Source organism: Vidua chalybeata, chromosome 2 (genome assembly GCF_026979565.1).
Source record: "Vidua chalybeata isolate OUT-0048 chromosome 2, bVidCha1 merged haplotype, whole genome shotgun sequence".
NCBI classification, from domain to species: Eukaryota; Metazoa; Chordata; class Aves; order Passeriformes; family Viduidae; genus Vidua; species Vidua chalybeata.
In genome coordinates this window covers 60270814-60298781 of record NC_071531.1, presented here as the reverse complement: position 1 = coordinate 60298781, position 27968 = coordinate 60270814, and the positions used below count along the sequence as shown (strand labels likewise).

Here is a 27968-nt window from a genome sequence, read left to right as displayed (position 1 = left end):
GATCTGAGAAGAGGTTGGGAAACCTGCAGGCTAACAGCAGGCTGACAGGTGAGGTACGACATGAGCAGACACTACCCCGGGCGGTGGTTCCTTGCCCTCGCAGGAGAACCAAATCTCCCTGACGGAGCGCGACAAGTATCCTTGTCCTTTCCCGGGGCAGCGGTCGCTCAGTTCCGAGCGCGGAGCACCTCCAGGAACGCTCGGTGAAAACACGAACTCGCTGTTTTTCTTGCTAATCATTGTTAATCATTAACCGCTCATTAGAATAACACCATTGAGTCCCTCTGGGTCCTCGCCATCCCAGGGGGCCACAGCCAAGCCCCCTTCCCCCTCGCCCGGCCCCGCTCCCGAGGGGCTGTGCTGGGATGGTGTGCTGGGAGGGGGATGCACGGAGACCCGCGGGGCCCCGGGCCTGCCCGCGAGGGCATTCGCGGGGCGCGGAGCCTTTTGTTATGCTAATCGTAGCTGACATCACTCCGCATATGAAAGTAGAGGGGGCCGCTTATAAGGCGGCAGCGGGGGCCGCCCCTCCAGAGCGGCCCCAGTCCCCGCGCAGCCTGGCCCGGGCGGAAGTAAGTGGGGACCGTCGGGGTGTGCGAGCCACTGTCGGGAGAGGTGGGAGGGGGACAGCGGCTCAGTGGAGCCCCTCGAAACGCCGAAGGTGCGGGGCTGGCCAAGAACAGGGGTTTGCGAGGCGTGGACAGAATTCCAAGGAGTGGGGATGCATCCCAGAGGATGCATGGGAGTAGGAAAACCCTGGGGTGTTCGACGGAGAGAGAATTCTTAGAAGTCTGCAAAGCAGACCGAGGAGATGCCAGGGAGAGAGGCGGCTTGGAGACTGCAAGAGAGAAGGGAGACCCGGAGGACTGCAAGGAAAAGGAAGATCCGGGAGGATGCATGAGGAAGGGAGAACAGAGGGAATGCAAGGGAGGGGGGAGGCTGGGAGACTGCAAGGGAGAGGGGATACCCGGGGGAAACCGGGAGGGAGGAGATTCGGCGGCTGAATTAAAAGACCTGGCACCCGGCAAGGGGAAGTGTGAGTGCAGGAGTGACGGGAGGACCCAGGGGGGAAGGAGACCTAGTGGGTGGAAAGACCCGTGCCCGATGATCTGCAGGGGAGAGGAGACACCCGAGTTGGAAGGGAGTCTGGAGACCCAGGGGCTGATGGCAGAGGGGGGGCATGGAGCTGCAAATGTGCAGGGCAATGCAAGGAGCTGCAGAGGAGAGAGTAGTCCGGGAGGCTGCAGGTTAGTGGGGACACCCAGGGGCTGCAGGGGAGAAGGAAGCTCCAGAAGGCAGCAATGTAGTAGTGAGACCCGGCAGAGCTCCACCACCCTCTATTCCTTTTCTCTGCTCCCACTCCTCACTGCAGGTCATCTGGGGATGCGCTACCCCTAAACCAGGCTACTGTGCTCTTGGAGAGAGTTGAAGGCTGGCAGGAGAGTCAGGTGGATGTCTTTATTTCCTGGATGGGAAAACTGGAAAAATGTGAGCTGAATACTCACACTTTAATGTACAGTTAAAATTGCCTGCTCCCATCCCTAAGTCCAGAGTCTTGGAAGTGTCTGGTGGGAGTGTTTTCTGTGTACCAGAGTGCGGCTGGCTGCAAACAGCCTTGAGGTGAAGAGAAAAGAGAGCTCTGAGTTAAAAGCAGCTCCTGTTTTTAGGAGTCCACAGGCCACTTGCTGTTGGTTTGATCACTGACCCAGAGCTCGCCGGAGCTGTAAACATCACATCTGCTACAAAGTGTGTCCCACGGTCTCCTTGCAAATTGCTCTTGCAAATGTAATCTGTGTTGGACTGAGTGGAAAAAGGCATTATTACCTCTCCAAATAAAAGGGGCGCAATTGCATGCAAAACTTGCAGTTCTTTGGGTAGGTATGGAGGAATTAGATAATTTCCAATCCAGGGGCTGAAAAAACCTCAAACTGTGACTTCTTCAAGGGAGGGGGGGAGAGTAGAGAATGGTGTTGGCTAGTCAGGTTTAGTGAGAACGTTTTAGACCCTCTGAGACATTTTACACTCGACTCTTATGTTGTCCAGCAGTTCACAGGAGTGAGATAAGGGGTCTGAAATATCTAAACAGAAACTGAAAGGCATGGGCAGGATTAAGGGTTGAAGGTTTCCAGTGTGCTTGTAGAGCAGCGGGAAGAAAAGGGCTTCCAAAGATTAAAAGATATAGAAATACTCTGAAACAAGAAGCATGTATGCCTGGATGCTCATGAGAGCACTGCCTTCAAGGGATGCATCAAACCCAAATCCAAGTGGGCATTAAAGAAAAACAGTCCATGGCAATGAAATCCTGCCTCCCTTGTAGGCAGTCAGTTTTGTCTTGGACTTCAAGGGAGCCAGGAACTCACCCCTAGAGGTTATTAAAATCCTTTGTAATAATAGCACTTCTCTTGTAACCCTTTATGCCAGGCACTGGGGTTGGGATAGCCAAAAAGCATCCTGAATAGAAAAATATGCTGCAGATGGCAGAGAAAACACTCAGAAATATTCATTCCCCCCAGCCCAAATGGTCCCCAAATGGGAATATTTAGGCAGAAAGCTGCAGCTGGGCAAATCCAGACCTGGGGATCAGGTAGGATGCCCTTTTTCCAGGGTAAGAGGTTTCCCAAAGTGAAGCTGACTGCTCCAACCATTCCCAGTCTCTTCCCAAACCTCTTTGAGGGGGTGTTATGGGGGAATGCACAGTTATAGTTTGGGTATGCCAGTGTGCTATGCAATGGGTTGTGAGACTCCAGAGATGCGATGTGGTGGGCAGGTTTTTCTGTTTATTTTACTGTTGTCTTTCTCATGGGATGGGAAACCACTGCAACAACCACAAAAAGCAGCCCGGAGCAGTGTCTGAAGTGAATAACTGAAGGGAAACCCATTTACTGCTATTAATACTGCTGCTAAAATAAGCAAGCCGTGCCCTGGAGACAGAGAGGACTCCTCTAAGGATTAAAGTCCTGCATCTGGTTTGTTTATCTGTTTGGCCTGAAGAAGGAAAAAAAAAAAAAACAAACAAAAAACCCAAACAAACAAACAAACAAAAACACAAAAAGAAAAGGGGTGTGGGGGTATCCTTGAGAGCTTTTTTGTTGCTGCTTCCTGGAGACAAAAATGGGATTTTATGTTTACAAAGTTTCAGCCTTTTCCGTGAGCTCCAGGTGCCAAGGACTTGGAAGAAGTGAGAGGGAGAGTTAATGAGGTGAGAAGAAAAGAAAAAAAAAAAGGTAAAGAGCAAAACACATTTATTGTAACAGATCGGAGAGAAACATCTGCAGGGTGAGGGCACCTGCATTAAGTAGGGAAATGCAGTTTTTATTATTTGTCTTCTCTGCAGAAAAAGAGAGAGGAAAAAGAAATATGGAGAGAGGAAAGGGAGAGATGAATAGCTGAAGATTTGAGCTAATCTAAAAGATCTATCTTTTTTCTTCCTCCTAAGCAGTTGCACAAACTTTTTTGAGAGGGGAAGAAAAAAACAACGCTAAAGTGAAGCAGCAAATGAAGTCTTGCCATGTGCAGGGTTAAATGGAAACACACAATCAGACCATAACTCTGTAATTCAACCCATATGGTTTCTCTGTCTGTTGACTCGAAAGGTTGTATCAAGGCTTGGCAGGGGAGGGGACTGAGAAGGGATAAACCAAACCGTTTCATGATTCATAAGCCACTCCCTTGCAATTTGGATAATCAATTTCTCTCTCTCAGTGGCTTGCTAAACTTCAGAGTTAACCGTAGCTTGGGCTCTTTCTCCTTTCAGGTTGTTCGTCTCCAAGAACAAGCAATACCCAAATTGAAGGAAAATACATTGCACAAAATATTAAGAAAACCACTTTTTTTTTGAAAAATTTATTTGAAGAAGCTGATTTCCTTTGGCTAGCAGGCGAAAGTGGAGAAAATGAAGCCAAGTCTGCGATTTTTCTTAGCTGGTTTTCTGTTGTTGATTCTGCAGACAGGGCTTTGCTATGGGATAAAATGGATGTAAGTATCTGGCTCTATCTCTGCATTTTTAATGTTTCTGTAGGAATTGCTGGTCTCTTACCTGTTTGTACAACTGCTGCTTGAGGCATGCTGTAAACTGTTTAAAGAGCAGCAAGCACTGCAATTCTCCAGGCATTGATTGATGTCAAGTGTGTGTACTATGGGCTTATGCTAACAATGTCTCCATCTTCTTTCTAAAATATGCATGATTTAGGCTTATTTGGGTTTTTTTTCTCCTCATTGATACCAAGGGAAAAGCACACACTTGAATGCTCACATGAGCATTCATTAAGTAGCTCATGAAGCTTCTATCATTAGCTCCTGCTATGCTGGGAAACTCTCCCACCAGGACCACTGGTTGTGCTGAGTAGGAACTGAGAGCAGTGGGGATGGCAGCTGAGATAATGCTGCCCATCTCCAACCACAAAGGATGCTTGACAGATAACATGTTTTTTTTGTGGACCTTTTAACCTTTGGATTTTGTGAAGGGTGTTTAAAATGAGGTGAGGAGCGGGGAGGAAGGTGAAGAAATACCAAAGACTATGGTCTAATCAGGATTGAGTTTCCTTGGAGGCAATGTACTGCAAAGTGAAAACATCACCATATCATTTCTTTGCTTAAACAAGCCATCAGTTAGTTGCTTGCTGCAAAATAAACAAACAGGCCACTCCAAAGCAAATCTGGTTTCACAACCTTGATAAGTGATCTGTCTTTTCTACTTGGGTTTGGAGCTGGGCACAAAATAAATACAGGAATATGGGTTTGCCTCAAACAAGCATCTTCGGTAGAAAAAAAGGCACAATAATATACAATGCCAAGAAGATCCTGTAGTGCATTGAAGCAAGGATCTTTGGGATAGGTGGTGAAACTTGGACAAGAGGTTCCTGTTTTGCTGCTCCTTCTGCTACAGACTTCATGCTATGTCTAATTGCCATTCTGCTGTTCCGATCATTGTCATTTGAAGCTCTACTCATGCCAGCTTTTATAAAGGCTTAAATTTGGATATCTGCAAATTAAGGTATCCCATTGGAGCCAGTGTTTTTACTCCCCATCATGCAGTCAGGGAAGAGAGGATCTTCCAGATGGTGATTCGTCTTCTCCAAACAGAGATATCCAACAGAAATGTAAGTGATAGCCTCTGGCAATGCTGTGTACTGCAGGGAGCTGCCAGAGGTCACACATCTGTCTTTTATATCCATAAAGAGAAGCATAGTGAATCTCTCCATATGGTGTTTAAATGCACCTGGTCAGGTGGGAGGAATAGTCACCTGCTTTAGGGCATCTTTCAAGGTGGCATGCTTGCCTATAGCAGGAAGATAGGAACTAGATGATTTTTAAGGTTCCTTCCAACCCAAACCATTCCATAATCTTTCATCTGCTGTCTCCATACTCTAAGGACTATCTTGGAAGTAGAGGAGAGTAAGGATCTGGTTTGCTCTTCACTGCCTTGGCTTTACACCTTGTAGTAGTCAGCAAGAGCTCAATTACATAACCCAGCTGTTTGTTTCTGCCAACTTCCTCCAGTATTTAGGGTCTCAGCTCTGCCTATATCCAGCACCAGGAAAGGCAGGCATCTCCTTTCTGAAGGACATTTAGCAACATGTTCATGTCCTTTGCAACATTTATTTCTATGCAGCACAGAAATAAAGCTGTTTTGTGGCACCCTGGTCCAGCAGGGCTTTTATGTGTAGAACCATAACTGACTGGAGGGATTTGTCCATATGCTTGGCATTGGTGTCCCACTTAGGCAAGACGCTTAATCATGAGTGAAGAGCTCGGGTTCCTTCAAAGGGCAAGGGTGAGATGAGCTCCAGAAGGAACCTAATAGTATGGTGACAAGCCACAGACATGAAAAATGCTGGGAGGCAGGGAAAGGTCCCTAATAGCTTTGCTGTCAAAAGCAGCCTTCTGGCTGTTAAGTGGTTAAGCTGCAAGGGTTGCTCTCGGGGATGAGTGGGGGGAGAAGCAGTTGGAAGCAAGACATCACAGTTGCTGCTCCTCTACTTCCCAGCAGACATATCCCCCCTATCAAAAAGTGAGTGGGAAAGATGAAAGCTAGGATTAAAGTGGTATTTGAAGCATGAATGGCATGTAGATGCAGCACTGAGCTCCCCTCACACCTGTTTAAAACCTGGCAGAGACCTGCACTCTCTGTCCACAGCACTTTGCAACTGGGATGATGGCATCTGGAAATTCACAAAATTATGTTGGTTTGTTTTTTTTTTTTTTTCATTTGCTCTTTCTCCTCATTTACCCACCCTTATTTTCCTGTGGAAACACAGGCTAATTTTCCCCGCTCCCCATCACTCTTTTTTCTTGGGGCTCAGGGACTGTCCTTAGAAACTGCATGGGTAAGTTCTTGGCAAACAGAGTACCAAATACTGAGTAATACCTCAAACCTGCATATCCCAGCTCTGAACTCATATTCTGGGTGCTGTACAATTGAAATCTGCTCCTTCCTTCTCTGCTCATGAGCAGAGAGGTGGGGAATAAGAAGGAGATGAAGAAGGAGGAAAGTGCTATGTGATGTTTTCAGTTGTGGGATTTTCTCACTGGTCTGCCTGCTGCATTATTTTTGTACACATGCTGCCAGAGGTGAGATTCAAAGAGGATTTGGGAGGGGAAGGGAGAGATAAGGAGGTGGGTTTCACCAGCCTGGAGATGAGGGAGTGACTGATATGAAAGGTGATGGAAAATTTAATTTGATTCAGTGTGTGCTGTAATTGCAGGGGGAGGGGAGGAAGAAAAACACAATATTCAGCCATTTAGGACTTCTCAGTAACACAAATATGCCCTGAAAATTATTAAAAGCAGGGAGAAGGTAAAAAAAGAAATTATTTATTTTATTTTGCTTGGCTTATTTTTATGAGTTCTGTGGTCCAAATCCCCATCTGCTGGAAGTTGATGCTGGGCCCCACCAAACATCCATCATGGTGTGTGGACAGTAAGCATCTTGTACACATGCTCTTGCTCTTGTATACATTTCTCTTGCTGGAGAAATTTCATATATTGTGGTCTTTCATCTAAGCTCCAGAGAGCTACTCAGGTGTAAAGCCAGAGTATGGCTCCAGAGTATGGTTCCAGATCTTTGCTGGATTAGGATTGTTGTGGAGATACAGCCTTCTCATCAATGTATATGAGACCTTGCGTCTTATTTTTGCAAACACTTTCCCATCCTTACAGCAAAGCAGGTATGTGGGGAGGTTACATAATTTTGTGGTGATCAGTGTTGTTTTGTCACAGTGGCTGGGAAGGTGAGGCAGCCATTGGTTTCCATGAGACATGTCTTAGGGCCAATGCATCTAGTAATTCTATCACCTTCCCCATCTGCTTTTGCAATCCATTTAGCTTTCCCAGGAGAGTTTGGGTTTGACCAAGCAGGTGCTAGAGCAACTTATTTGGGTAGAACTGAAAAACAGATGAGCATTAGTGGGAACTGCAGCCAGATGTGCATGCCCCAAAGGTGTGCAGATGTTGCGATGCCCAGGCACAGAGTAGCTTCTGAGGCACTTCTGCCTCCACAGGGATTGGCATCTCCTCTGTCCCTCTGTACTGAATGTCTCCTTCAATGTGGTTGTAAATAAGCCAAACACAGCAAGTGATTTGGGCTCGTTTTTTTGGGGGTTTGTTTGGTTTGGTTTTTGTTTTTGTTTTTGTTTTTGTTTTTTTTGGGGGGTGGGGTGGGGTTTTGTTTGTTTGTTTGTTTGTTTTTTAGTATTTTTTTTTGTTTTTTTTCTTTGTTTTGTTTGTTTGGTTTGTTGGGTTTTTTCGTTGGTTTTTTTTTCACGGCTTGTAGAAAATGCCCAGGATGGCAATTAGGAATTGCCTGGCAAAAAAAATGCCAGCATGGCATTAGGAATACCATCATTTTTAGGTGGAGCTTGGTCACTTCAGGAAGTCTCTGCCTGTCCCCATTGTGGTGACTCAATTATATGTCATGTGCTCTGGAGCAATCCCCAGGTAAGCTCCATTCCCAGTAATTGCTGCACAATTCCTATGGTTAAATTGCAGCCCTTCAGAAGCGACAGGTAGCTTAACCACACATTTTGGTGAACATAAGATGTCCCCCAGCCGACCAACCCTGAGCAGCCCTTCTGCAGCCAGCAAAAAGCAGGGGAGAAAATGGAAAGATTTTGTGCTTCCTGGCAGCTCCTGCTTCTCCCCTTCAATAAGTAGTGGGAGGGAGCTGGGACGTGAAGACACGGGTGCCTGTGAGGAGACTGCCTGCCTGGCAAGAGACTGCTAGATGAGCTGCTGTGAAAGAACTGCAGGATGGGATGGCAGGAGGGGAGTAGGCTGGGGGTGAAGAAAGGGGAATACCATGTCTTTGAAGTTTGCTCTTCGCTCCATAGGCAGTTCAGGAAAAGTTGACAAGGATCCATGGCCTTCCTTGGCACTCAGTGAGCCAGCTCACTGCTGGCATTGACTTCATTCAAGCTTGGGCATGAAGTCAACAGCCTTGTGCCTACTACTGCCAGCACTGAATTTGGCACCATATCTGAAAACAGCTCTTATTTTAAGCTTTTAGTTCAGAGATGGTTTTCCCACCCCACCCCACTTCTCTCCCTCTTCCTCTTCTTTCTATTTTTTTTCTTTTCTCTCTCTTTTTTTTTTTTTTGTTTTTTTTTTTTTTTTTTTCATATGAATCCTACTTCTCTGTTTAAAAAACACTTACAGAACCAGGGGAAACATTTACCAGGGGATATGGTGTCTTTCCAGGCTGGAACTGATGCAGGGCAGGGTGGCAGGGGCATGGGCTGCCTTTGACTACCAGAAGCTTAGACAATGGTATTGGAACACCCCTGCAAGCCTTTTCCAGATGAAAACCTGAGAAAATGAGTTTTTAATCTGCAGATTAAAAACCTTCAATGAGATCAAATACAAAAAGAACCCTCAATCTCTTCCTCTCTTTATTAATGTTTACCACATACTTCACTCTCCACAGCCACGTAATTTTGTCTAAATCTTTTTGTGTCACCCACATCCCTGCAAGATTAAGGAGTTTAGGAATAGATATTAAAAAAATGCCTTTTCAGAAAGCAAAGCTGGTAATTTGGAGTAGAAATTCACGGTTTCACCAGCAGTCCCTTTGTGAGACTTTTGCAGATCATGTCACACAAGGGAGAGTGCAGAGATGCCTTCAGGGAGAAGATTCTTCCACCCTTCAAGGGTGTTTTAAAAGACACCAATGCTTTGCTGCTCAATTGAAGGAGTTTTTCTCCCTTTGACTTGACCAGGAGCAGTGTCCTACTCACAGGGTGCCTTGTAAACCAAACAATATATGACTTTCATTGATATCTGCTGACATCTGAAGGTGCTTCTTCCTAACCTGCACTTTCTATGAATAGTCCTCTCATGGGGCCCAAACATGCAGGAATGGGCCCATACCTCTCAAAGGACCTAACACTGCAGAGCATTAATGTTTTCAAATGAATTTAATAACTGTCTGAGATAATAAAAGAGTAAACAAATGTCATGATCCATCTATGCATATTTCCTCTGTAATTATGTTCATGGTTTTCTGTCAGTATCCAGAACTTCAATTGAAGGACCTGCTGTGTTATATATAGATTAGGAGATGTTTGGTTTAGACCCTGTTTATTTAAAGGGATGGATCAAATATGTATATTTTTAAAAACCGTGAAATAAACACCCCTTGGTTGTCTGGAGAAGGAAGGATGGGGCAGGAGAATTAAGTGAGAATATTATCAGGATGAAACTGAAAAACAGCATTTCTAGGGGGAAAGCAGGTAAAATCCCCTTTTCAGATGAAAGGTGTGAATCCACAGAAAGATGTTTGTCAGGCATTTTTTTCCCAGGTTGAGTAATGAAGGGTTTTTTTCTAATTATGCCCTTGAGGGCTGGATTTTTAGGCTGGCAATGTCCCATTGGCTCCAGTTTCCCTCCCAGTGCTGGTGATCAGTGGAGACTGTGTGAAGACAGGCCAGAGACCCACCACCAAATCCTGCCGTGGACCAGCCTCTCCCCTGGGATGTTTTTCTTTCCACAAATAGATATTTTGTTTTCCCAATAATGGCGTTGCAGGCAGTGGGTGTCCATCCCCTGATGCTGAGAGAATTTAGAAATCAGGGAGCGGTGGTGCATTTCCACAGGGAGAGTTTAGAGTGACATGTAGTGAAGAAGATATTCCTAAATGTAGGACAGAGACTGGGCAAACCTAGGTTGTCAGGGGATGGAATAGATGACCTAATAGGCCTCTCACATTCCTGATCTCTGATTTATAAATGCAAGTTTCAGTCTCAGCAAGTGACTACAGTAACTGAGTTTTCTTTTCCATCTCCATTACCTTTTAATTTTTCCTCCCAGTGCTTGGAGATGTTTCCAATTAGAGGTTCTCATAAGCAAAGACATGAAGTTCAGGCCTGGGAGATGCTAAAAAAACACCTTCCTGCATCTTGCAGTTTTATTCTTGGTAGGCTTCCTGGAGCTCAGCTCATTCTATGACAAACAGCCATTGCTGCCATTTACTGAGTTCTCACCAATCAGAAGGTATTTTCCCTCTTTCATGAAGTAAATTGTTTTCTTGTTGCACTATAAAACTGCTTCTATAATGGTGATCACTTCAAGCCATCTGTAATAATACAGTCTCATTGCATCACATCCTGTTTCATCACAGAGGATGAGTTTCAGTGTGAATTCTGCTTTCATCCCTACCTGTAGATGGTTATTCATGCTATTCATTATTTGTCTGTAACAGTGAGATAGGGATACCTCAATGTAGCCTTCCAGGTGCTTTAAAGAGGCTGAAGACCTCTATGAAGGATCAGAAAATGTAGTGTAGGACCTAGGAGATATATGCATCCTTCTGGAGGGCCAGCCAAAACATTCCAAGGCCTCTCAAGTGCTGCTCAACACGTCTTATTAGAAAACTGAGCTGCTGCCTTATAGTACAGCCTCTCTCAGAGACTTGGAATGTTCCTCATTTGCCTGAAGCTCAGGGTGTGAAATTCCCTCACTGCTCCCGCCACACCTTGCTTGCTTCCCTTCCTGCTGGGACATGCCGAGCTGGAGTTTTTATCATTTATACTCTATTACTGATGAGCTACTTTGGCTTCTTGCCTGATCTGTGTTTCAGCTCATTCCTGGGAGTTGCTGATAGGCTTCTGAGATAAATTTTCACAGATTCCTGGTGTCAAGTGCTCATATCTCATTCAAGCTCTGTGTTTATACCATTCAGATGCCTGTGTCCCTTCTCGGTATCTGAGTTTCCTATATGGAGCAGAAAATGAGCACTTCTAAGTCATGATGGTATCATACTATAGATCTAAAAAGCACAAAGGGCTAACTACTTCCTAGATGTGGCTTTCTGCTTTCCATGAGCTAAAGGATCCTGAAGGACTATTGTGAGGTCCACACTGTCGAGGTTTGCAGTCAGGTGACAGTCATACTATTCAGAGACTCATGTCTCTATCTTTAAGGTCATGATCTCTCCGAGATACCTGAACACCCAGTATATCACCAACAAGTTTTTTCTCCACTAGCTCAAGTTCACATCTAAGGCAGGATGAGTTGCCTTCTGGAGGGGCCCCTCTCCAAACAAGGAACATTGTATGAACACCAGTATGTTTGGGAACGAGGTGAACTCCAGGGCAGAATTTCTCATGATTAAATCATGGAATCATTTAGGTTGGAAAAGACCTCTATGATCATTGAGTCCAACCAGTAACTTAACACTGCCAAGTCCACCACTTTTTCCTTTCTCTTGAAATTCACTAGTGATGACTTCTGCTTGCAGTATGTTTAATGGAACATTTAAATACGAGTATGAAGTATATATTTATATGGCTGGCAGAGCGGTGGTTTCCCTTCCAAGTTTGCCGCTGTTTATCTAGTGCCAGAAATGCCAAACTCCCAGTCACCTGTGAATTTGTCAGTGCAGGCCTATTCATCCCCAGCAAGGATTTAATACCTCCAGATTTTTTTAGGGCTCAATTTTAGCTCTGTTTCCATCTCATTTAACTTCTGAAGAATGTGGATGTTACAGTAATAAATGAAATGCACCCCAAAATGTGTTTGCTAATAAGCCAAACTAACTGAGATGGCTTGGGATGAATCTGAAAGCCAATACATTTAACAAGGACAGAAGGAAATATATGTTACAGTTGTGTTGCCAGGATCAGATGCTGTCAGATTATTGATCCAGCCTGCTAGAAAGTTGTTTTATGGGAATGCATAACTTTTATGACTACCCTAAGATAGCCAAAAAGATACAAATAGAGTTACACACTAGGCTTCTGCTGATAGTTGTGGGTGCTCAGGGAAGAAGAGTATGGCATGTAAGATGCATGTCAGCATTTGTTCTTTTTTCAACCTGGAAAAGTTGGCAATTGGACAGTAGAAGAACAACCACTGTGGGATGTTCTTGTCTTCCATGGTAACATATGTGCTGGTATTCATGGATCCCTTTTCAGATTTGACTGTGGTACTCTCTCTGCACATACTCCCACTCAGGTTTTGCACTATGGTTTTTGGAAACTAGAGAAACAGACTTATCTATCTGCAACAATGATTGAATCAGTAGAGGACCTTGGCATTAACTCTAAGTGAAAGCAAATGTTTTGCAAATTTGATGATTTTTCCCTAGGCCTTGCAGGGATTTTCTCCATAATTAATTACATGACATTTAGCATAATCCTTTGAGAGTGTGTGAGACAGATGCTGAATACAAAATACTGATAACACCAACGTTGCTTTTTTTCCCCAAATACCACAGTCTTGGAGAATCCAGATTTCGTTTATCATGGAACTGCTGGGTCATTTTTCACTCTGTTGGGAGGTCTGTGCTCTTCATTCTTCAGCAAAAAACCTTCCCCATAGGATTTACACATGCAGTTGACTTGACATATACCCCTGGAGCTTTGTGCAGACTCCCCTCAATAAGGGAGAGAATTGCACACTGTGAAAGGGTGTTTCTTCCCACCTACCTTAAACACCTACTTTATATGAGATAAATCACTCTTCATAGTTGCTCATCTTTCTCACCAGCTTTATCTAAGCACCTGTTTACAGAAAGCTTTAATTAAGTCAGGTGAGCATAGGCGACTAGACTGTGTTTTAATGCTTTTTTGCATGTGCTTGTTTCCTCAGAGCTCTGTCCAAGACTTCTTTGGCTTTGGCCCTGAATCAAACCCAGCACTGCAAGCAGCTTGAAGGCCTGGTGGTTTCTCAGGTGCAGCTGTGCCACAGCAACCTGGAGTTAATGCAGACCATTATTCAGGCAGCACGGGAAGTGATAAAGACCTGCCGTAAAACTTTTTCAGACATGCGGTGGAACTGCTCTTCAATAGATTTGGCTCCTAACTACCTGCTGGACTTAGAGAGAGGTAAGCAGCACTGCTGGCTCAGTTGGGACTGGAGTCAGTAGAGTCAGCCTCTGTGTGTGTGTGTGTGTGTGTGTGTGCTGGAGACAGGAAGGGTCTTGCTCCTGGGAGGCCATGGAGGGACGACAAAGCCTAATTGTCCTGTTCTCTGAGACCACATTCATCATTACGGTGCCAGTCATGCCCAGAAGCTCTTGGATCCAAGACCTTGTCTACCACAACTCTTACAAAGCAGACCACCATTCTGGTCTGCTCATCCTACTGGGAGTCATGGGATGAGCACAGTAGCAAAAGGAGGCAGGAGAGTCCACGGGAGGGCTTAACCACATGCTCCAAGAGCAAATCACACCACAATGAACAAGATGCCTGAATCCATGTGACTCCTTGCCCTGCTTGGATTTTTTCTTATGTTGAAGAGTTCACTTAGATGTGCTCCAAACTAGTGGTGCCATGGGACATCTCAGCTGCAGTGAGTTGGTGTGTTGGCTACTTTGTGGGACACAGACTGTGTGAGTCTCTTTTTGGAGAATGTTTATCTGGCCCAGGAGGCTGAGATGGTGTTCTTGTCTCTTTCAGGCACAAGGGAGTCAGCATTTGTATATGCCCTCTCTGCTGCTGCCATCAGCCACACCATTGCCAGAGCCTGCACCACCGGGGACCTCCCTGGCTGTTCCTGTGGTCCCATCCCAGGTGAGACACCTGGACCTGGGTATCGATGGGGAGGATGTGCAGACAACCTCAACTATGGTCTTATCATGGGGTCCAAATTTTCAGATGCTCCCATGAAGATGAAAAAATCAGGATCACAAGCCAATAAACTGATGCATCTGCACAACAGTGAAGTAGGGAGACAGGTAACAAATTCACAAGAGTTATTGTACTTGTACAATCATCTGTAGTGTTGGTCACTTGATGAGGTTCAGTGTCTCTATCAGCTAGTGAAAGGAGCAGGTTTCTGAAAGATTGCTCTGAAGTTCTTTAGCCTGCTGAAAATTGTAGCTGTATAACTCATCCTATGACTCAGGGTGTCCCAAATGCTATTATTAGCCCTGTTTAACTGTGGGTGGGATGTCTCATTGCTACCTGTTGCACAGTCAATGCTTGCTCTGGCTCTGCCTACCCCAGGAGGTGTGGTGGGGTTGGGTCCCATCGTGCTCTGCCAAGGGCATTGTGGGGGCAAAGTGCTGTGTAAATATGGAGGATTATCATTTGCCAGATGCATCCAGCATCAGCTGCCTCCAGCCATCCCTGCAGGCAGGAGGGAGGATTTTTTTCATTTTTAAATTGCTATGCTAGTGATTATTCTCATGTCTGGCACAAGCTGCTTGCCACAGCTTGCATCCAGTGGTGGGATATTTTCCATGTGCAATGCCTGATATGCACTGATGTGCAAATCCCTATAGCAGCCCTCCATACAACTGAAGAAATGGATGGGGAGGCTATAAAACTGACCCCTGCACTCATATCTGAGGCTCCAGTGGTTCCATAGACTGCTCCTACTGCACAGCTTGGTCTTTCCAGGGCTGCCTGTGCAGACAAACTTGGAGCATGCTGAGCTCATTGGGAGCTTGCTGTGTAGCTACAGGCTGAGTCCACCTTTGCATAGCACAACCATGCTGAAGTTTCCCTCTCTGGCTCTTTTTTTTTAATATTATTCCCACGCTATTTGGTTTGTTTGCTTGGGGTTTGAGGTTTTTCTTAAATTTTATTTTATTTTTTTAGTGTCTTGATTTTTTTTGTTTCAATTGCAAAGGGCAAATTTTTGTTTGGGATATTGCGTTGCCATGGCTGGTGTATTCAGCCCTTCCTGGCAGCATCCTGCCATGTCCCACTGAAATGAGAATAGTACAGAATCAAAGTAAAAGGCTATTTTGGCCCCATGACTAGCAGAAAGGCAGGGGGAGAGTGCACTGAATTCAACAAAGCCACGACATCTCTCTTACCAAAACCCAAAGCTGCTGGAGGTTGATATTGATGTTAATTATCTTTTTATGGAATGTTTTGATATTCATCTCCTTAGGAATTTAGAGGGTGGAAATGCAGCCCAATATAGATATCTAATCAAAATTCAAAATACTCTTCTGTCTTCTGGCCACAAATGAGCCCTTGTGAAAGTAATCCTGGACTGATAGTGATCACTGAAGAGCTGTAGGATCTCATTCGCTTTCAAAGTAGCTACTCTAGACTGCCTGTGCAGAAATGAGAACAGCAGTACTTTTCTATAGCAGTTCCTCATAAGGAAGTACCTTCATTAGCAAGCTTGTGGGATGTTTGGCTGTAAGAGAAGGGCATTTCCTAACTTCTGCATTCCTTTTTGCAGGTCTTGAAAGCCTCTCTTGAAATGAAATGTAAGTGCCATGGAGTTTCTGGGTCATGCTCTATCAAGACCTGTTGGAAAGGCCTTCAAGAATTGCGAGATATTGCATTGGACCTCAAAACCAAATATTTATCTGCCACCAAGGTTGTTCACCGGCCCATGGGCACGCGCAAATACCTTGTGCCGAAGGACATTGATATCAGGCCAGTTAAAGAGACAGAGCTGATTTACCTGCAGAGCTCACCTGATTTCTGCATGAAGAATGAAAAAGTGGGGTCACATGGGACCCAGGACAGGTGAGGACTTCTGCAGTGGGTACTCACTGTACTCTGACCCCAAAGAGGAAAGGGCAAGAGAGGAACATGTATGAATAAGGGGCAATCAAGGAGGTGACATGTACATGCAGGTAAAGCACATCTCTAACATACAATATGGTTTACCAATTCCTAACCCTTTAATGATGGCTGTGGCCAAGGCAGGGCTTGCTGACACATTTTCCATTACACAATCAGGCACAAGATACATTTCAAAATTCCCTGGGCAGCTTACCTCCACAGGAACTTGTAAGGACCAAGCAGCTGCTTTATACTGTGTTGAGTCTCAGTAATTTCTTGCAGTCACTGCTGATTAGAAGAGTTGTTACTCTAAGGCTCCCCTAAGCAGGCAAATGTTAATCCAGTTAGAACCAGCATTCCTAGATTGCCTTAAAAAAAAAAACCACCCCAAAACTGCAAAGATGATATTTAATTTTTTTTTCTTCTACTGCATATTAAAGGTCCAGGTGTGTTTGTATTGCTTGTGACTCTGCAGAGGAATTTCTTTATTGCATTAATATTGGGGATTTAAGGTCATTATGGTCAAGCCCAACTTCCACTGGGCAGCATACTGTCCCCTTTCACAAGCAACAGACATGCCTTTCTCTTCCCACCACCTGTTTAATTTCCTCCAAGACAAACTAATTCAATATTCCAACAATCTGAGCATCTCTAGGTGGGCAGACCCATCTGATCTCTCTAGAGCTGAACCATCAACAGCCAAAAAAGTGTATGTTTCCAGAATTTTCCTAATTTTTGTTAGGTGGCTGCAATGGCTGGATTTCAATGTCTCTGGCTGGTTTACCTTTCTTTAGATAGTTGTCATAATTCTTCTTTGCTCTTTCTGTTATTTCATGGTGGATGCTCAGGCAAGTGGCAAGGAGTATATGCCTGGCCTATTTTGGGATGCCTTCCTTTTAATGTAGTGGATATACTTGTATTCGGACCATTATGGTTCAATGGAGAGAAGATTTTGCTGAAATGAAATGACCCAGATGCAGACAAGATAAACTATATAATATGCATGTGGGAATGTCGCAGCTGAGGACATGGGTTAGGGGTGGGCTTGGCAGTGCTGTGGACTTGATATTTTAGAGGGCTTTTACAGCCTAAATGATTCTGTGATTCTGCATCAGCATGTAACTGGATCAGTAGACAAGACAGCTGAGTGAGACAAGACTGTCTTTTTTGTCCCGATGTTTTATGACAGTCCTGTATCCTCTGACCTCAATGTCTGGACTGCTCTACAACGGCATGTATCTGACAGCTCTGTGGTGGGAATACCAGGCTGGCCTTTATCACCAATTCAGCAGTAGAGCATTTTTTATCAAGTGAAGATGTTTGTAAGTCACTAAGAATAGCTAGGAAAAAGCATGTATTGAAACAGGTTTCTGAAAGAAAATGTCATCTTAGTGGAAGTGAAGATTTTGTGGATTTGTATGGATTTTGACATATTTGTGCCTTGAAAATGACCTCTTTGTTGTGCCTTTCTGTTTTGCAAGAAAAAAAAAAAGGTGAAGATTATTTGGAAATTAGTTTTATAGGAATTGCATTAAATGAACAGGTTGTGTCAAAACAAAGTTGAATTCATTACAGATTTGCCAAGTAAAACATTTTCCTTGAGCTGAAATCCTTTCAGGGGACATGGAGATGTGACTTCTTCATCTAACCTTATTTTACAGCAGATTTCAACTTTTTATCCCATCTAGGGATGAAAAATATGTCAGGGTCCTGAATGATTTTTTTTTCCTTCTGAGGAAAGGAAAATGTGTATTGCAGGCATCCGTTTATCCTGAGATGGATGACAGCCATGATTGTGAACCTGCCAGCCAAGGGTCCACAGGAAGTGAGATTGAGTGAGGATTTAGAAGACCAAGATATTAAGGCGGGAGGGGATGACTTTCAAAAGGAACTTGTCAAAAAATACTCGTCATTCTCAGATGTGCAAGATGGTGATGGCCATGGGAGGGGAGGAGGGTGAGATAGTCCCATGTTGAGCTTCAGGTATCACTCAGGCCAAGTTTTAAGGTCATGTGTAACTGGGTTTGTTTTCATTACAGTCCATCTGCAGCCTCTTGGGAAGATGCCTGGTATTTCAAAATTGGCATGTGTTATACAAGCCAGAGCAACTCCTTTCCTGAACTAAATTACTAGAGGAAATAAATGTAAACTACACACAGTGTGTTTGAAGATTGGTCCATGCTTCCTGGGAGGAGCAGGGAAAGGGAGATCTTCCCTAGTCTCTTCCTCCCATGGATGCTTTTTTCTCTTTGCAATTTTTCTTTCATGAAGAGGGTGCCTAAATGCATTTTAAATGTGGTGTCTCTGTTCCAGCCTGCCACAGGGCTGAAGAGATAATGTCTAATTACAGGGATAAGGTAGAAGGAGCACAAAAGGAATGCTGTTAGAGAGAGGGCATGGCAAAATGTGGTTCATGCTTCAGAATGATGTAAAAATGCTCACATGGCAATAGTTCAAACATGTTTTTATTTAATGGGTCATGTCCTGGAGGCATTTGAACATTTTATCTTTATGCACATCAAAATTTTCTGGAGGTAGATCCCACTGTTTCCAAGTTGTCTGGTTTTTAAGGCCAGTTTAAGGCCAGTCATGTCATGCCAATGAAGTGAAAAGGGTTTTGTTTTTTGTTTTTGGTTTTTTTTTGTTTTGTTTTGTTTTGTTTCGTTTGTTTGTTTGTTTTGTTTTTTTTTCTGCTGTGGTCTCTTATTTGGAATACTCTCTTTTCAACCACCTTCCCATATCCTTTCTGGCCCCTTTCTGGGTGCAGAGGCCAGTCCATGCCTGGGCTGTATAGTACAGTCCCCTATGTCCACAGCTCAGGAGACTTTGATCTGGGCATCTTCAGTATTTTCCAGCCTTGCTTTCTGCCTCCAAATGGATTTGGAGGGGGAAATATGCCACTAACACCCCCTTTCCCTCTTCCTTGATTTAAATATTCATATTGATGCATTTTTTGTGATAAAAAATGAGCAGTTTTGCAGCATATCCAGGGAAAGTCTTTTTCCTCCTCTCTCTCCCCAAGGTCTGGTTCTTGCTCATAGCATGCTGGAAACAGGATGGAAGCTGATGGTTAAGTTGCAACACCTTGGATGTGTTAGGGTTCTCTGTATGCTGTAGGAAACAATTCTACACTGCCAGGTGGGTGGAAAGGATATTCTAATTGGTGATCCCTCTAATGTGAAGGATCATATTATGTAGACTTATTGTGTGCTTTTCAGGCAGGAAAAGGAATTACTTTGTAGATGAACCATATGAAAATCAACTCAGAAAATGAGCTCTCGATTACTCAAAAGCCTTTTAGAGCCCTTTCCTGAAAGGATTTCAAAGCCTTCTTCAGAACAAGCCTGAAACATTTTTTTAAGACACTTTGGACATTCTTAGCTTGTTGAAATTTAGAAATGGTTTGGAAATCTGCATGCCTCCAAGTGCTCAGGGTATGTCCAGATTTCAAAGTCATGTAACTAAACTCAAACCTGAGGTTTGACGCCTCTTTGAAGTGCTGAAAAGCTGATTAAGGAGCTGATTTTTGCAATCAGTATCCAAGTCTCCTGTAAACAAGGCTTACTGCCACACTGACTCCAGCCAAACTCTGCTTATATACCACCATCACACTTTCATAACTAATTAAAAATGGTCTGGAGAAAAGTCTAAAGAAGCTGATCTGTTAAGCTGCAAGTAAAACTTTCAATACAACAAATCAACTACTGGGAAAGAAATGTAAATATTCCCCTTCTCAGAGATTTCTTGGAAAAAAGCACTTTTTCATCTTTTAATGAAGTAGTTCAGTTGCTCCTGCCTGAAAAAATCACTGCCATGTTTGAGTAAATGAGAAATAATGTCAGATTATAAAATTGAGATCTCTTTTTTGAGAAAAGAAGCAAAAATATGAATCTTCTTTATAAGCAGGTGCAATGTATCAAGTTTCAAAGGCTATTTAAGTCTCCTTAATGAATCCAAGGAAAGGAAATTCTGCCATGCATGCAAAAATATCCAGCCCCTGAAACCTTGCAGAGATAACAGAGCTGTTTATTACTGATCTTTCCCAGAGCAGTCTTGGAATCAAGCCAAATGTGGGAAGGAGCTCTCTTAGGCTGCAGAAATCAGGCTGCAACAAACTGCAGCTTAGCTGGGTTGATCAGTCACCACTCCTCAGTTGACTCACTGTGGCAAGGAGTGAGTGGCCACTCTCTGGTGGCTGCTCCTTGCTCACATATTCTTTCTTTACTCCAATATAAAATATTAGTCAGAAATGTCTTAGACTGGTATGCTTTCTTGGATATGAACATAGATGAAGTTGGCTGAGCATGCATCTGCTACTCAGTTTTCAGCGTTCAGTGGCAGCCCTTGATATCACTTTTTTTCTTGCTGCCCCAGAAATATCCTTTGTATTGTGTATGGGGGTTGTTCAGCCTGTGGAAGAGAAGACTCTGGGGAGACCTTAAGGCTGCTTCCAGTGTCTAAAGGGGCTCCAAGGGAACTGGAGAGGGACTTGGGACAAGTGCCTGGAGTGACAGGACAAGAGGGAATGTCTTCCCACTGGTAGAGAACAGGGTTAGATGGGATATTGGGAAGAAATTCTTCCCTGTGAGGCTGTTCATTGGAACCGGTTGTTTAGAGAAGTTGTGGCTACCCTATCCCTGGACATGTTCCAGGCCATACTGGATGGGGCTTGGGACAACCAGTGGAAAGTGTCCCTACTCATGGCATGGGGTTGGAACAGGCTGATCTTGGACTACATTGTTCCCCTGTACCAAGCACTGGTGAGGCTGCACCTTGAGTACTATGTTAGTGTTGCTGCCCTTACTCCAAGACAGACATTGAGGTGCTAGAGTGTGTCCAGAGAATGGCTGTTTGAGGGGTCTGGAATATAAGTCATACAAGGAGTGACTGAGAGTATTGGCATTGTTGAGTCTGGAGAAGCGGAGGCTCAGGGGAGACATTATCACACTCTACAAATCCCTGAAAGGAGATTGTAATCAGGCTGTGGTTGGTCTCTTCTCCCAGGAAACCAGCAAAGGAAATGGCTTCAAGTTGTGCTGAGGGAGATTAGAAAGATTTTCTTCAGTGATGGATTCATTCAGCCTTGAAACAGGCTTCCCAGGGAAGTCACCAGCCCTGGAAGTGTTTAAAAAATGAATGAACATGGCACTTTGTGGTATGGTTTAGTGGACTTGGTGGTATTGAGCCCAGGGTTGGACTTTATGGTCTTGGAGGCTTTTCCTGACCTTAATGATTCTAGACTATGATGCTATGATCTCCAAAGTTCCCTTCGAACCCAAACCACTCTGTGAGTCTTTGTTTATGTAGGCAATGAAATTTTTTGGCAGAAGCACTCTGCCAAAAAAATTATTAAAATATGTAGCTGGGGAAGAGTAGTAGTTATGGATAGACAACAGCATTTGATGTTTGTTTTTTGTTACAGCTTCTTTTAGTTTCTGTTAATGAGGGCACAGGATAAGATGAGCTTTGAGTAAGTTATAATATGTTCAATGATAGTCGGTTTTGGAACAGTTATCAGATACACTACCATTTTTTTAAATGAGATCTAACAAATTCTAAATAAGAAATAGCAAATAATGCTTTTGTGAGTGTCCCAGAAGAACTGGAGGAAACCTGCTCTAGCTAAAGATGCCCTTGTACATAGTAGGGGTTCAGGTGGACTAGGTGGCCTTTAAGGTTCCTTCCAACCCAAACTATTCTAAGATTTTATGAAAGCTAGAAAAACATTTGCTTTCTGTTTCTCCCACCTTATTTAGGTGTTATTCCTTCTTTCTCAGGGCAACATGCTTGCAGCTGGCGCCCATTTCAGCTGGCCAGCTATGCATTTTTTTGTTATTGTAGTTAATGTGTGGGGAAGATTGAATTCTTTCTACTTTGAGAGACCTGGATTTGATCATAAAGTTTCCTGAACAGGTTTGTGAATAATAAATTTATTTGTAAAAAGAATAATTTCACACAGTAAAATTGCAATGGGTAATGAATCTAGCTCTCTTAACCACATTTAGTCCCTCTGCAACCAAATGGCATTTGAGTTAGAGAAAACTGGGTCTGGGAATGATTTTCCATGGACCTTGATCTTTCCAGGAGGAAGACTGAACTGACACCACCTAGGCTGTTACTGAAGACATTTCTCTACTCTGGTCTTAAAAGCAGTTTCCCTAAACAACCTGATCCAGGGTTTTACTATCCTCAGTGTTAGGCTTTTCTTAATCAAAATTTAAATAAAACATAATCTAAAATAAAACTAATAATTTCTTGTCCTCTTTCCTTGACATATAAAGAACATTTTTTTCTCTCCCCTTGTAGCAATAATCTTTTATAGAGGGGAAGACACCTCTTTTAACATACTTCTCTAAATCAATTCCTTCACTGTTTTCTACTGTTTGAACTGCTCCTCTGGCTGACCTGGGAACATTCCACTTTTAGCTGGATCTTTCTCAAAGTGTGTTGCTTACTTTGCACTTTAATCCACTGTCACAAAATATCTTCAACTCCTTCTTCCCTAGCATTATCCCCAAATTTTTAAGCTCACTCTCAACTTCTCATTAATGAAAATACAGGCTAATGCCAGGATCTCTCTTAACATCTCCTCACTGACATATGCTGATAATTCTTTCTTGTACAGTTGTTTAGTGCCAGTCTCTAGTCATTCCTTGTGGATGAGAATGCAATTTAAAAGTAGATAAGATACTGCCCTCAAAATCTTACATGAAGCTGTGACCTTGATGTATTTTTAGGAATGTCCATTGTGTTATATATCTCCTGAGGGATTTGAATTATTTTTCTCTTTCTTTTTTTTATATATTGCTTTATTAATTGACACTGCTAGAGCAAAGGGCACCAAAGAAATAAATAGGAATTTGATTTAAAAGAGAGAAAAAACATTACACAGCAGTACTGTGTTCTGGGATTTGGGACTGCTGGAGTTCATGAAGGCAGGTGGTTTCCCTGTGATCAGAAAGGGCTGAGGGAACCAGACAGCCAAGGGGATGAGATGTCAAGGAAGGAACATCCCTTCTATCATCATGCAACAGCTCAGGTGCTGGCAGTGCATGAGAAAAAGGACTACAGAAAGTGCTTAGGTTTATGTTTTACTCCTGTAACAGCATCTTCCTCATCCACTGGGAGATGCACTGGGACAGAAAGGCAGTTGCTGTGCCCCAGAATGACTTTTTTAATATCCTCACTAAAAAGTTCTTATCAATAGGACTGATGGAGTGAAGTTCCAGTGGGTATCTCATCCCTGTCATTATATGTCATAATCATAGGTGACAGTAGAGAGTTGGCCTCAATTTGGATCCCAGGTGCCAGCTGTGCAACCAAAACAAAAACTGTATCCTTCTATCTGCTGATGGGACAGAGTAAATAGGGATTCACAATGAAGTTGTGTTACATTGCTAAGTTGGATTTCATCAATCTTAGAGGTCTTTTCCAACCAAAATAATTCTGTGATCTCCCCCTTTTAAAATTAAAATCCTTCCTCTCCATCTGGGGGAAGACTCTTAGAAGTTCTAGAGTGTTCTCCTTCACCTCTGCTGAGGAGCCACCCCCATGATGAGGCTGTATGGTGTATTGCAGTGCTTCTGCAAATGAGGGCTGGAAAGGGGACATTTTGGACAGGCATATTGAGTGGGATTTGTCTAGCCAATGCTGCTGACCTTCTCCCTTCTTGAAGAAGAAATAAGCACTGTGACAATGTAAAAGCCTGTTCTTGAGCCAGAACTGTGGCTGGGATTACAGCTGAAGCATAATTTCTCAAAAGTCTTCCAAGTGCTTCTAGGGGTTACAATGTTGTGCTACAATGCAATCACCTGACTTCATGTTTTCTCTCCAAGGCTCAGGAGGAGGGCATTTCTCTGAGTTGCTGGAATTGTGCTGGACCAGGCTCAAAACAAATGAGATTGAATTTAACCCATCAGTGGGGAGCCTAGTGAGATCACAGCCGCAGGCTCTGAAAACTGATGTTCAGGGCCACTTCTGTCGGTAAACTCTGGTCTTTGGAGTTCTTTGTCTTCCCCCACTGGCTGAGAAACTACTTGCTTCATCTTGTTTAATGAAAAATGAATCTAACTCATATCCAGGCCTATGCTTTAAAACAGAAAACAAAATCTCTACTTAGTGGCATTGTCAGGAAATTTTTCTAAAAGCCCATATAGGTTTATGATGGGGTCAAAACTTTGTTTTGGCTATTCAACCCACTCATTCTGAATGTCCCTATTTCCTGATACCAAACTGAGGGAAATTTGAGGATTTATTTAATAAGATTTTTCTTTTTTCCTTTCTTTGTTTCAGACTTTGGGCAATGGGGAAGGTATATGGAAAGGCATATCTTCTACTAGATTCACTTTTTTTTTTTTTTCTTTTTTTCTTTTTTTTTTTTTTTTTTTTTTTTTCTTTCTTTTCCAAACCACAGGAGTGGATGGAGGGAAAGAGAGAATCCCAGGTCCCAGCACAGCAGGTAGAAAAGCTTTGCTTTCTATTTGAATGGGGTAAATATCACTGCTGTGTACTTTGTATGTTTGGGGAGTGAATGTCCTCAGTGGTGAGCTGGAGTCAGAGTGGACCCCCCTTTTCTTGGCCATTTTAGTGAGCTCCCAGCATGAAGTGACATGGATGCACTGCACATCCCTCACCACGCTTCTGCAGATTCCTCATCCTTCCTAGGTGAACCTCCAGGAAACAACATTTCCATCCACTAGCAAAGCTGAGTAAGGTTGAAAAATACCCTTCCCTCTTCTAATGTCAACACACCTATATTTGAACCTTTGCTCTGAATACTTAACACATTTATGAATACATTTATGAGGAGTCATTTGGAGATTTCTTGTGGAGGGGCCCAGTTCACAAGGGCACTAACAAGGCCTTTGGTTCAACGTTAGGCAAACACATTCAGTGTGGCTGCACACTTCAGCTTCGGTAGAGGCTTTAAAAGGTTTTTAAATATTTACACACATTCCTGAATGAGAGTGGGTTTGGGGGACTTTAAACACTGAACCTGTAGAGGAATGTGAATCAGAATAACAAACAGGAGGCAGAAAAACTTAAAGAAGAGCAAGAACAAAATCTCAACACTTCACTAATCCCATAACTTCTCCTAAAGCATTACCTCATGAGCAATTCCTATAATTCTCATGGATTCGTTTTCACCTATTAACAGTTGCTTAGCTCAAGGGTCCAACTTACGCTGCTCTCCTCTTCCTGCCCCAAAGCAGCCTTAGAGTGTTTCTGTCCAAAATAGACAAAAAATAGCCACACAGAAAAAGATTTAGGAGATATGTCAGCAATTACCCCCTCAATAAACCACCTTTCTTACAGTAGTTTCAAAACTCCATCAAGTTCACAGCCCCATGGTGTTGGGTACACATCAAAAAAGCGCAAGCATCTGACCAAACAGGAACACTTACATCCTCGGTTGTCTTTACAGTCTGGAGAAATGGTGTCTCTAGGACATGGTTCATTGCATTCAAAATTCAACGCCTGGTACACTTTCATGTCCAGTGAATACTGGAGTATTTTAGGAAATGGGATAGATGTTTTTTGAGGACAGATGTGAAATGGTAATGAACAGATCAATGAAAGAGATTCCTCAATTAAGGAGTTGCTTCTGAAAACCTCAAACCATTCACTGGCAAGCAGACAAAATGAGGAAACCCAACACAATAGCTGATTTATCCCACTGAGTCTGTCTTTAATTAAAAGCAGAAGCAAAACAAGCCGTGAAAGTCTGTAATACTTGGTGACTTGTCATCCTACCCTGTGCTCCTGCCAGACTTCCTGTTCCTGGGTCAGGGCTCAGGGTGTTTTGGGGCCAACCACCCAGCTGCTCATGCCATGATGGGAGAAAATCAAAGAGAAAAAGCTGCACAGTCCAGGCCTGCTAGTATCAATTATGATTTCCCTGATAGGATCAGCACTGCATAGTGACTGTAACAACCTGCTCAGGATTCTTCCCAGCCTGGAATCCTTGGCATGGAGCCTGTTCAAATACTATCTGGCTGTAGGGTTCCTCCTTCTCCCTTTTCAGATTAGGCAGTGGTGGACAAATACCAGTGTTTTTTCTTTAGGGTGCCATCTTCTTCCAGCTCCTTTCAGACAGTTTTGGAGCCTGCCTGGGAACACCAATTGTTTGGAATGATTGGTTCTTCTTGTGGAGGTATTCCAATAGCTTTACTTGTCTGCTCATGTGGAAGCAGGCTGGCCCAGCGGACAAGCAGCCTGGATGCTGCCAGGCCCAAACTGAGAGTCAGAAGAGTTTAATGTTATTTTGGGTATCATAGCAGGTTGTGTGATTGCAGCCCAGGGCTTCCCCTGCCACCCTTGCAGGCATGGGGGGCTGTTGGCTGGGTGTTTGCTGTGCTGGCTTCACCCAGTGCCTTGCAGAGCTGTCAGGCCCAGCAACACCACACAGCAGTGGTTTGGGAAACCCAGCAGGAATGTGCACTTGCTCACAGCATTTTCCTTTTTCCAGACAATGCAACAAGACTTCCAATGGGAGTGACAGCTGCGACTTGATGTGCTGTGGTAGAGGCTACAACCCCTACATGGACAAAGTGGTGGAGCGTTGCCACTGCAAATATCACTGGTGCTGCTATGTGACCTGTAAAAAGTGCGAGAGGACTGTCGAGAGATATGTGTGCAAATGAAAATTCTCCTCTGCACACCTGGGAGCTAAGACAGCAGCGGCACCCCAGCACTATTCAGAGAAAGCATTACCCTGACTAGACATCATTTATCTTGTAAAGACACAGACTTGAGGAGAGATGGTAGGAGGAAAATCAACAATCATACCAGTAGAAATAAGAACAGAAAAAAACCTCTCAAAAAGCAACAAACCCACAAATGTTTCTCCCCAGCAATAAAATACTCTCTGAGAAGACAAAACCTCATTTGGGATGGTATCTTCTTCCAAAATATTTCCTATGGTTGCCAATGATGTCCAGAAATCAAATGCCTTAGTATTCTGAGAAATAAATATAGAAACTTTCCCTGGGGGGAAAAAAAGGCACTATTTGTTTGACAGTAACTAAGGCTCACACCTACCTATGCCTTCTAGCACAGGTAGTGTCTCCATTAGGACCATCCCACAAGGGAAAATGCTACAACTTTTCAGCAATAACTGCCTTTGTTGCCAAAAACTTAATTTTCAGCAAAGAATCATCCACTCTATGTGATAAAAAAGTGAAAAGATTTCAGGTCAATCCCCTGAAATGAACAGCTAATTTTAATATTTGTTTTACACATGTCTGCAACTTTGAACTGATTGCTGAAGGAAAATATATCCTTGATTTGTCCAGGCTGGACAAAATTCAGCCAGAAAAATCCCCTGGAATCCTGGAGGCAGTGAGAGTAGGGTAGGCTGAGAAGGACTTTATGGGGTCCACAAGACAGCAGTGGAGCCTTTAGGATAAAATAACTAAGTGAAATCCAAATCTAGTGGGAAAGTAAAGGAAAAAAGCAAGCTCATGCTCTCTATCTCTTTGCCCTTTGGGTGTGATAGCCTTAGTCACTGACATTCTTCCACATTGACCCATCAAGTCCTTGGGGAAATACGCCACTAGTTTCTTCCCCCACAAAACTATTGGTCCAACCTCAGGAAACTGCAGAGTGGAGCAGTCCAGGCTGTAGGGAGTACAGCTATGGAAGTCAGCAGCTATTCACAGCAGGAAGAAATGGGAATGTGTCAGTTCTCCATGTGGCTCTGCCCTGACACAGCAGAGAACCACTATCTGTGGCTGTACATACTTTCATTTGTATTTTTCTTTTGTATGATATTTATATCTTGTGCTTTCATCTACTTTACTTCCTACATAAATATATCCTTATATTATAAACAAGCATTAACAATAGTATGGAATAAATGCTGAAGTTACTGGTGCAACAGCAAAATGTTAGATTATTGTTTCACTCTTCTACTTGGAAAGCAATTCTGATTTTCTTCCCAAGGATGGGAAAAGAACATGGTTTGAGGCACTCACTGGCATAGGGATAGATAAGTTCCTT

At 43.5% G+C, this 27968-nt stretch overlaps 1 protein-coding gene across 2 annotated transcripts; it reads left to right on the top strand.

Annotated features, from left to right (window-relative positions):
* On the top strand, positions 1-27838 carry WNT11 (Wnt family member 11). 2 transcript variants are annotated; one of them, XM_053934992.1, is made up of 7 exons: positions 1-48; positions 3755-3975; positions 13084-13319; positions 13893-14006; positions 14091-14170; positions 15637-15929; positions 26437-27838. In XM_053934992.1, exons 2-7 carry the CDS (start codon positions 3893-3895, stop codon positions 26609-26611), a joined length of 981 nt encoding a protein of 326 aa, XP_053790967.1. In that variant the 5' UTR covers positions 1-48; positions 3755-3892; the 3' UTR covers positions 26612-27838. The 2 variants fall into 2 exon arrangements, with proteins under 2 accessions (XP_053790967.1, XP_053790966.1); XM_053934991.1 differs by having other exon boundaries at positions 13893-14170.
* Positions 27839-27968: the final 130 nt, after the last annotated feature.

Coding starts and splice junctions, on each gene's coding strand:
- WNT11 (XM_053934991.1), top strand. CDS start 3,893: ATGAAGCCAAGTCTGCGATTTTTCTTAGCTGGTTTTCTGTTGTTGATT. Junction 14,171..15,636: donor ACAGTGAAGTAGGGAGACAG/GTAACAAATTCA, acceptor TCCTTTTTGCAG/GTCTTGAAAGCCTCTCTTGA. Junction 15,930..26,436: donor TCACATGGGACCCAGGACAG/GTGAGGACTTCT, acceptor TCCTTTTTCCAG/ACAATGCAACAAGACTTCCA.